General features: G+C 39.4%; 1 protein-coding gene across 1 annotated transcript in view; it reads left to right on the top strand.

Moving 5' to 3' along the window:
• Positions 1-3242: 3242 nt before the first annotated feature.
• LOC125902822 (ephrin-B2a-like) overlaps positions 3243-9816 on the top strand; it is a 250422-nt gene continuing 243848 nt past the window's right edge. The window contains exons 1-3 of the mRNA XM_049599452.1: positions 3243-3473; positions 4820-5103; positions 7020-7112. Coding sequence (XP_049455409.1) covers positions 3367-3473; positions 4820-5103; positions 7020-7112 — 484 coding nt within the window. The 5' untranslated portion in view covers positions 3243-3366. The remainder of the gene's footprint in view (positions 3474-4819; positions 5104-7019; positions 7113-9816) is intronic.

Below are 9816 nucleotides of genomic sequence, written 5' to 3'. Positions count from 1 at the left end.
GTGAAAAAAGAAATTCATTGTTAGACCCAGAACATGCCGAGCTTTGTTTTATGATTTGATTCACTTTGTTTCACCTTTTGCTGTGTTCAGACAAGAGGTGAATTTATGCCGTTCCACTGACTCCTGAATTTGTGTTTTGTTTAGACTCTCCTTGTAAATGTATGTTGGTTGCTGAATGCATGACAAGAAAATAAAATCAGAAATAAACACCCGAAGTTTGTTTTGGTGTGACCTGTATAATTTTGTGTTTACATGAGGAAAAAAAATCTGTTTTCTTCTGTGTAGTTGACGTCAAGATGGCAAGTTTAAATGAATTATACATATGAAAAGATGTTGCCAGCACTTTGAACACAGTCAGTTTCCAACAGAGGCGTAGACATCTCTGAGCAGTTTAGCCATCGTTTGTGGCTCTTTAGTCTCGGTGACACACGTCCTGTACGGTCTGTTAAACCGCTTTGTCATTAGTGCAGATTCTCTGAAAAGGAGGGGAGTACAGCTTGATTAAGTATTCACAGAATTTCACCCCACCCCTCCATCTAATGATGATATTGATCCACAAGACAACAAAACAGGAGGATTTCCCAAACTCATGTGGTCACCGTTTCTTTATTTGAGGAGTTTACTCACTGTTTAGTGGTAGATGAACATCTTTATGTCCTCATTTAAAGTCTGTCTTTATTCTGGGCAGAGTGGGTTCATTTAAGGTGACTACTGAGTCATAGCTCTTCTTTCTGTTTGTCACCACATCAATGTTTCCTCCCAAACAGGGGAAAACCACAAAATGCACCATCAATCACAGCTGTACTCTCTTGTCCTGAGCTCCCTCATGGGCCATGTCACTGACAAGAATTAAAACTCTGAGTTGAAAATTAAAGTAGTACTAAACTTGCCCAGTATTTAACTGTTGTGTGTAAACAGTACAGTAGCCACAATTTTAACAATTCACAACCAGTAACAACTAGTGGGTTTCCCAGGTCAGGGTCACTCACCGGGCCCAGTTTTAGAAACAATAGAGAATTAAATATCTGGCAAAATGTACAAATATACAAGATATAAGTGTTTTCTAGGGACAGAGGCAAAAACCAGTGCCTAACAGAGTAACAATGGGAGTACAAAAGTACAAGGGCTACTAAAAGGGAACTAAAATGGTGGACTGCGTCTGATAATCAATGTTATATTGAATATGATATAACAGTAAGAAGTAGTTTATTTTATTTTATTTAACCAGGAAGTCCCATTGAGATTGAAAATCTTTTACAGTAGAGACCTGGCCGAAGTAGCAGCCAATTGAAACACTTTAAAATGCAACAAATACAACAGATAACACAAAAATCCACAATAAAAAAAACACTATTAAAACATAGTTGCCTCTCAAGAAAAACAAGCACATGTCTCTGTCACCGCATTCTTTACGATGCTCTTCAATTCATCAATGGATATAAGTGTTTCTAATTTTAGATCTTTGTGAAGATTGTTCCGTGTCCAAGGTGCAGCGTAGGAGAATGCAGTGAATAACACAAACAAAAGCAAACGAATGTAGGTTTCCTGGACACAAAAGCTTATTCAGAACACAAAGCACTGTTTTTCCCCACGAAAAATCCCCTATCATAAACTTCCAGTCATGATGAGTCAATTTTAATTCATGTAAATCATTAAATAGTCTCAAGGGCTTTATAGTGTTTAATTCAGGTGAGGGAAAAATCATTAAATCTTTTAACAAGAAATCAAAGCTGTTACCTGCATATAAAATAGTTGATATGATAAATGAAATATCACACACATCCTGCACAAAGCTGTACAGCTGTCTCACTATGTCACAGCTATGTCGTACATATTTGTTGTATTATTATGTTAGTGTCTTTATCATATTTATTTTGTACTTCTTCTATTCTATATTTATGTTCTTGACTGTTGGAGTACATTGCCTGTATTTTTATTTTGTCTTGACACTTTCCCCGCCAGAGTGTTATCTTTAAGTCTCCAGCCACCGCCAGTATTTTTGATCATATTCACCAGTCTTCAAAGGCCCGCAGAATAATTTGTTCTGTGAATATGTAAACAGTGTATGCATGAAAGTAGAGAACAGAACTTCTGTTTTTATACACAGAAAATATTTTTATTCTATCTTATTCCATTCCATTCTTTTTTTTAAATCAACTCTTGAATTTGTGCATTTTCATAAAAACAAACAAACAAAAAAAAAACAGAAAACGAGAAAAAAGAAAAACATTTTGGACAAAAAGCTGAGAAAAATATATTTTTCTCAAAGACTGTCATTTTCAATTATAAAATCAATTTCAAATTTATATTTTTTGTTTTTTTCTTATTTCTTTATGTCAGTTTTAATTGTATAAATGAAAATAATAATAATACTGTAAATAAAAATTATATTCTCTTTTAGCTATGGCGGCACACGTTGCCACGTTCAGTGATCGTTCAGTGTTCTGTTGTCTCCCTCTCTGTGAGTCACTGTCACCGTCGTGGTCATCCCATTTCGTCATTTGCTTCTTCATCTGAATCGCATTCAGAATGTTGATCAAAACAGGAATTATCAGAGTCTGAGTCCATCAACATTTCTGTTGGCGCTGTCATTTTTGTGTGGTTTACAAGGGACTACATTGCTATAAACATCTTCCTCCGGTTTCCAGCGGATCTTCTTCTTCATTTGTTTCTGGAGAAGGTGTGTAACAGCGCCCCCTATTTTAAAACAGTGAAAACACAGATTGCTGGAATATCTCCTCAATGGCGGAGATAGAGTTAATATGATTATTGTATCGTTAATGTATGCACAAGAGGCTAAAACAAATTCTTTGTAAGTGAAAACCTGCTTGGTAATAAATCTTATTCTGATGAGAACTTAGAAAAAATAAGGAAAAATAGGAAAAATAAGTGGGTTTTTTTCTCTGCAAAATTTATTTTTAAAAGGTGTTGAGAGGGTAAAACCAATCTTTTATCATTTCCACCAAAGAAATAAAACGGTTAATTGACCTTGATATTAATCTCAGTATCTTAATGTGAAAAAAAAACAAAACAGTGTGCCAACCAGCCCCGGTCTCCCCTACGCATGTTCCAGTGTACATGGGCGGACCGGTCAGTCAGCTGATGACTAAAATACTCCTCACAATCTCTGTCCTCAATACACGGGTTTCGTCACACGGATGATTTTCTAGCCAATTACGCACAATGTGGAAGATCTCATTGAACCGCAGGAGGAAGAGTCGCAACTTGGTGTTGGGGTTTCAATCAGGGATGTGTCCTGTGCGCGCACCTGGAGCCGCCGGAGACATGCAGAGGCAACACATTTTAGCCTGTTTCCACACTGTTTTATGATACTGAGCCGCTGTGGACCTGAGATTGATTCCTGTGATGGGGAGGATCGCATGGAGCTTCGGTGCCGTGACCCTGCTGGCCATCATTAGCTCATGTCGTGCCGTCACTCTGGAGTCCATCCACTGGAGCAGCTCCAACACAAAGTAAGTGGAGGAAGCAGTTTCACACTTGAGATGTGGTGCAACTTTCTGCTGCTGCTGCTGCCTTGTCCTTTGTAGTGTGACCTAATTGATTAAGTTGAGCTAACACAATTAACTGATTAATCACAGACAATTAATCGTCAGCATAACACATTAATAGGTTTAACTCATGTTTGAGGCAGAAATGCCAAATACTCTCTGGTTGCAGCTCCTCCAGTCTGAGGTTTTACATCATGATTAAATTGAATATGGCATCACAGATTCCTCAAGCGCAAGATGTTGTCTTCAAAGTACTTATTTTGTTTGACAAACACTCCATAACCCACATTTATTTAGTTTACTGTCAAGACAAAAGCTAAACTGAGAGGATTTGGGAAAATTTTGCTTGAAAAATCACTCAAATTATTCATATTTTTTTCCTGTTGATTGACTGACCAATTAATCAACTAATCATTTCAGTTTTAAAGTTGAACATATTTGGATTTTGGCCTGTTTATTAAACATGTAAAGATGTCCCCTCAGGCTGTTTTTGTATTTTCATTATTTTGAAGGGAGGTTTTAGAGCATTAACATCCAAAGGTTGCAAAGCTCAAATGCTCCCATAGCCGTAGATTTTGGGGCAACACATTCTCACTCCGACCTCGTCACATATTGACGTTTGGTCGTGGACTTTCCACGTCCAGGTATGAATGCAAGGTACCCTGGGTGCGTTGGTTGGTCAAGTTCTGCCTGTTACATGCATTGTTTTCTTTCAAAATACACTTCCGATTTCACAGGAAATTTAACGTTAGCATACTGTCTCTTTCAAAATAAACACACTATGTTGCTACAACACAGCAAATTGACGTTTTTTGTTTCGTTCAACAACAAAAACACATGGTTGGGTTTAGGAAAAAAGAACAGGGTTTGGCTTTAGAATCTTTCGTGCTACGAACGCCACTCTCTCGGGTGAAAGTCGATGTTTGTTGGTCCCATCCCATCTGACACTGCAAGTCAATGCCCAATTGCTGGACTTCGACTTCGGAGTGAGACTTCCCCCCCCCCAAAAAAGAAAACCCCATTAAAGTAGCAAAGGACTTTTATTTTGACGAAATTAGAGATGTTTCTTCCTTAGAATGATGCCGAAAAGGCACAAAATGGTGCATAAAAACGTAGTAGAATGCAAAATTTTCAGGCGGAGGCCCCAAATGTCATATGCCCCCCCCCAACGTTGAAGCAAAACTTACGCCCTTGTATGTTCCTGTTGATTAGACATTTGTTTGTTTGTGATTCACTTTGTGCTCCAAACAGAGAAACAAACAATGATGCTTTACTCTGCATTATTTCTTACCCTCTTATCTCACACACAGATTTAGTCCAGGTCAGGGTCTGATCCTGTACCCTCAGATCGGAGACAAGATGGACATCGTGTGTCCCCGGGCAGATGCTTCCTTGGGGGAGAAGGAGGAGTTCTACCGAGTGTACCTGGTCTCCAGAAGTCAGATGGAGACCTGCACCATTGACAAGACCGACACGCCCCTGCTGAACTGTGACAAGCCCCACCGGGATGTAAAGTTCACCTTCAAGTTCCAGGAGTTCAGCCCCAACCTGTGGGGTCTGGAGTTCCTCAAGGGGAAGGACTATTACATCACCTGTGAGTCACTGCGCGCAACCTCACGGCTCATGTTCAGCTCAGACGTGATAATCTGGAGTGAGTCAGTGCATATGAGCACTTTAAAATCAGTAGAACGGAGACACAAGCTGCTGGTCCCTACAGGTGGATGTGAATCAATGCTAGCAACTGTTTCTTTCTTCTCGTGGGAGAAGAGGAAGCCGTCACCCACGGCTCCCTCTCAGTTTGTCAGTTTGCGTGAGACTCAAAAAAACGTGGCCTCGTTATTGGGCCGCTGTCAGTTGAACCAGCATCTTAGTGGCAAGCGATGCATGAGATAGAGAGCAAGTCTGACCATGTAGCGTCATCCACCTCGCCACGCTCTGACAGCACACTTCGCTCTGGCAGGCCAGTGTGATTCCAAGGGCTTACATGCCCCAAATCACACAAGGCTTTTACAGCATCAGGCAGATTTGATGGGAGCTTTCATGGCAACGTGGCTTGTAGACTGTGAGATGTTGTTATCTGACCTAAATGCTGCTAACAAGTCTATATGTGTGTGTGTGGGAGTGACGGGGTGAACAAGAGTTCTTGGTGTGTGTGTTTGTGTGTTAATATATCAGTAATTTTCTACGTTAGTTAAGATAAAAACTTATTTATTCACTTTGTCCACCACTTTTTGCATCTCAAGCTGAGACGACACGTCAGCAGCTAGAAAATAATTAACTATTCTGATAATTGTTTAAGACTTTAAGTAATTTATCATGGAAAAGTGCTGAACATTTTCTGCTTCCAGCTTCTTGTACATGAGGATTTGCTGCTCTTGTTTATGAGATAACAAACCAAAATATCTTTTTATTTTAGACTGGTATTCATGCAAAACAAGCAAAATGAAAATGTCACATAGAAATTTGTGATGTGCATTTTCACACTGATTTCCGACATTTTATTCAATCCAAATTTATTTAAAAAGCACATTAAAAAGCAGGAACCTTCCTGCTGTGAGGCGACAATGTTTACCACTGCAGCACTGTACCGCCAGAGGGTTCCTGGTGCGAGAACCCTTCTGTGCGGAGTTTGCATGTTCTCCCTGTGTCAGCGTGGGTTTTCTCCAGGTACTCCAGCTTCCTCCCACAGTCCAAAGACATGTACGTTGTAATTGGTGACTCTAAATTGTCCGTAGGTGTGAATGTGAGTGTGAATGGTTGTCTGTCTCTATGTGTCAGCCCTGTGATAGTCTGGCGACGTGTCCAGGGTGTACCCCGCCTTTTGCCCAATGTCAGCTGGGATAGGCTCCAGCTCCCCCGCAACCCCTAACAGGATAAGAGATTATGGAAAATGAATGAATGAATGAATGAATGAATTTAAAAAACAACCACAGCTGGCCAAAGTGCTGTACAATCAAAAAAATAAACAACACAGGAAAACACAAAGACGATAACTAAGAAGATTTCACTTTATTATCAGAAAAAAATATGACATTTGCCGTGCATCACAGGATGTTAACTGTTATTCATAAATAAACATACATAAAAAATACAAAATAACGTTAACCAAACAACAGGACAATACTGCAAACGCTTCAAGTCACTTGAGGCGTTACAAAAAGTGAACGTGGTGCAACAGATGAATCATCCTTTAACATTCATACACCAAACAAATGTATTAGCATTTGGTGCGGCCCTGGTTAAACCACATGGGGTTTGTGGTTTTTTATTTACACTTGTGATCATCTATATACTTTATGTAACATCACAGTGTGTCTGCATTTTCCTATGTGATGCAACGCTCAGCAACTGGCTCAACCGTCTGCGAAGAAATCATAATGTACAATTGCATCGCTTGATAATCTTGTATTATGATGATCTAATGAAACATAAATGCTAAACAATACTTGTTTAATAATATTTGCCTCCTCTTCCTCTGTGTGTGTGTGTGTGTGTGTGTGTGTGTGTCAGCCACCTCTGCAGGCTCTCTGCAGGGTCTGGATAATACTAATGGAGGGGTGTGTAAAACCAAATCCATGAAGCTGGTGCTGAGAGTCGGCCAGAGTAAGTACTTTGTGTGTGTGTGTGTGTGTGTGTGCCAGCGTGTGTGTGACTCGAAAGGACACACAGATACCTGACAAACAATGCTAAAGTGACAAAAACAGTTGTCTCACTCTGGTTATTATAACATCACCTCCTCTGTGGAGTTATTAAGTGGTCAGATAATCTCAATCATCTATTCATTCTTTTGACGAGAGATCGGCGTCATGAATTATCTCTAGTCCTTAATTCGAACCGCTGGCAGCTTAAGGCCGTCTGTATTATCCTGCATGCGATCACTCGGACCGGCTGTGGCAGTCAATAATCTTTCCCCCGGTATTAACATCAGAATAGCCGATGGTTCTTTTTGTGCTCTCGTAATATACATTAAAATTTAATAAAGCAGATTCTGAACGTATTCACTGCCATTACTTTAAACGTCCTGAGGATAAATCACTCTGTAATACCCACACAGAAACATATTGTTTTTTTTGCATATCTTTACATATCAGGATAACATCACAGTGGTGTTATTCATCTTTTTATTAGGCAAATAAATGTATATGTGAAGACATATTACAGTGAGCTTGTTTATACATATGTTGCTGTGCTGTGCTGCTGCTTAAAACTTAAAAAGCTAAATCTGTTAAAGCCCCAAATTTTATTTTTTGACCCCAGGAATGTGAAGTATTATTCATATAAATTATTCAAGGATTCGAGATGAAAAATAAGCATTTTGTGTGTTGCTCATCTGATCAAAACTGGAGATACGGGGGCTGTTTTCCTGCTGTGTTTACAAACCGCCACTGATGTAAACAAACCTTTTAAACAGCGACGGGAAACATTAATAACTCAGATTTAGTTGTAATCTCGTGTTAATCTCTACGTATATTAAAATTCATGCGGCTCCCGGTCTTGTGTTTAGATCTTTGCTGGTGTCGCGACCCTTCTGTTTAGATTTGGATTTGTGGATTTTGCCTTTTAAACTAAAAAACAAATCTAATCACGTTGGTGTGAGTAAAACACTGAGGATTAATGAATGCAATGAAACAAAATCTGAATTTAAGAGAGTGCAGTTGAAAGTAAGATGGCTCACTGGTGAACACTTTAACTGATAAATCAATAAATTAAATTAACCAAGTTAGAAAAAAACCCCTGAATGAAATCTTAGGGGATATAAACTGATTTTATTTTATCCGTAGTTCACTTAAAGGCCACATTTCTCAGTTGTTGTGGTTGCTCAGTGCCATTTGCACACTGTGGATAGCATTAATTCATGCTGTTAAATGAATCTCAGCAGTTATTCTGTCATTTGTGAAGAGTTGTTCTTTTAGTTTTTAGGCCTCTGTATTTTCCATCGAAACTCTCACCTGACTCTGCTTTAAATATTGCACTTCCTTAAAGATTAGGCACGTGTGAAAGTCTTATTGGACGAAGAATTCAAATCTTTCAGAAAGTAAATGTACCAATAACGCAATTTAAGAATGCTCCATTACAAGTTAAAGGCCTGCATTTAAAATATTCTGCTAAAGTACAGAAGTATCAGGAAAACATAAATAGGCTACTTTTGTCCCACTGATTGACATGTTATCATCACATTATTAGATTGTTAGAGGTATACTATGCCGGATTTCACTATGAAACAAAGTACAGACTCTTACAGAAGTAATAAGGGAACTACTCTCTATTAACTGCAGCTATCAAATGTATCACTATTCGCTGGCTGGACCCAAACTCTCCTACTCATCAGGCGGCTGCTGGTCTTTCAAACAGGGGAAGCTCACTTTAAGTTTACATCATAAATTTGTCATATTGTAGCGAGGCAGTAACTTATAAAAGGAACAGTTAATTGAAGCCGCTTTCAGCCACACTCATGCCACTGAACCACAGTAAAACACACCTCAAAGATTTTCCAATGGGTTTAACTAAAATGAACTATATCGCTTATGGAGATAAGCAACTCTGTCAGAAGACTCCACTCGCCGATGCCAGTGTGTATTTCCAAAGTGCTGTCAATCACAAAGGGGTTCAGCCTTTTAGACAATTCCTCCAGTCATCATGCAGACACCAAGCGTCCTCTCCCGCCTACCGCTCCATTAGATCCCAGGGAAGCTGAGCCTCCCTGGAAGTGACGATTTTGTTGCATTTATCCAATGACCGTCTCGCTTTGCTGCATGAAAAAAACCTGCTCAGCGCTGTCTCATAGGAATGCTTGGAGGCTCCGCGTCCACTGTGCTGACACGAGAATGTGACAGGGAGGTCGCATTTGAAAACTGGTGATAAACAGCTGACGTTTGAACATCATAGTCATGATGTTAAACGCATCCTAGCGCGCGTTTAATACAGTGTAAATTCTTATTTTAATGTAAATTCAATAGTGCATATTTGACCATTTCTTCTATGAAATTTTAGGGGAAGTTCAGCCTCCCTTGTTGTCTCAGAGCAATTGCCCCTGGTACTCATGCAAATTCTATGGGAAATGTACTGTTGGAAAAGATCACTCATTACTTACACGTGCAGAAAGTAACATTCGATTAAAGATGGCAACCTGTTACGAGTATAGTTATGCCCAATCCTTTTTAATTATTGATCCACATACCCTGTTTTATCTATAATTTTAGTTTCCCTTTTGGTTTAGCATCATTATTTATTATTATGCAGTGCAAGTAGATAATGTGAGCTGAACGTGGATGTGGTGAGTGGCACCAACGTACCCAGGGTACTTTGC

The sequence above is a fragment of the Epinephelus fuscoguttatus genome, linkage group LG2 (assembly GCF_011397635.1).
Source record: "Epinephelus fuscoguttatus linkage group LG2, E.fuscoguttatus.final_Chr_v1".
In the NCBI taxonomy this organism is placed as follows: Eukaryota; Metazoa; Chordata; class Actinopteri; order Perciformes; family Serranidae; genus Epinephelus; species Epinephelus fuscoguttatus.
The sequence above is the reverse complement of the archived record's forward strand: the minus strand, read 5'-3'. Positions and strand labels throughout refer to the sequence as shown.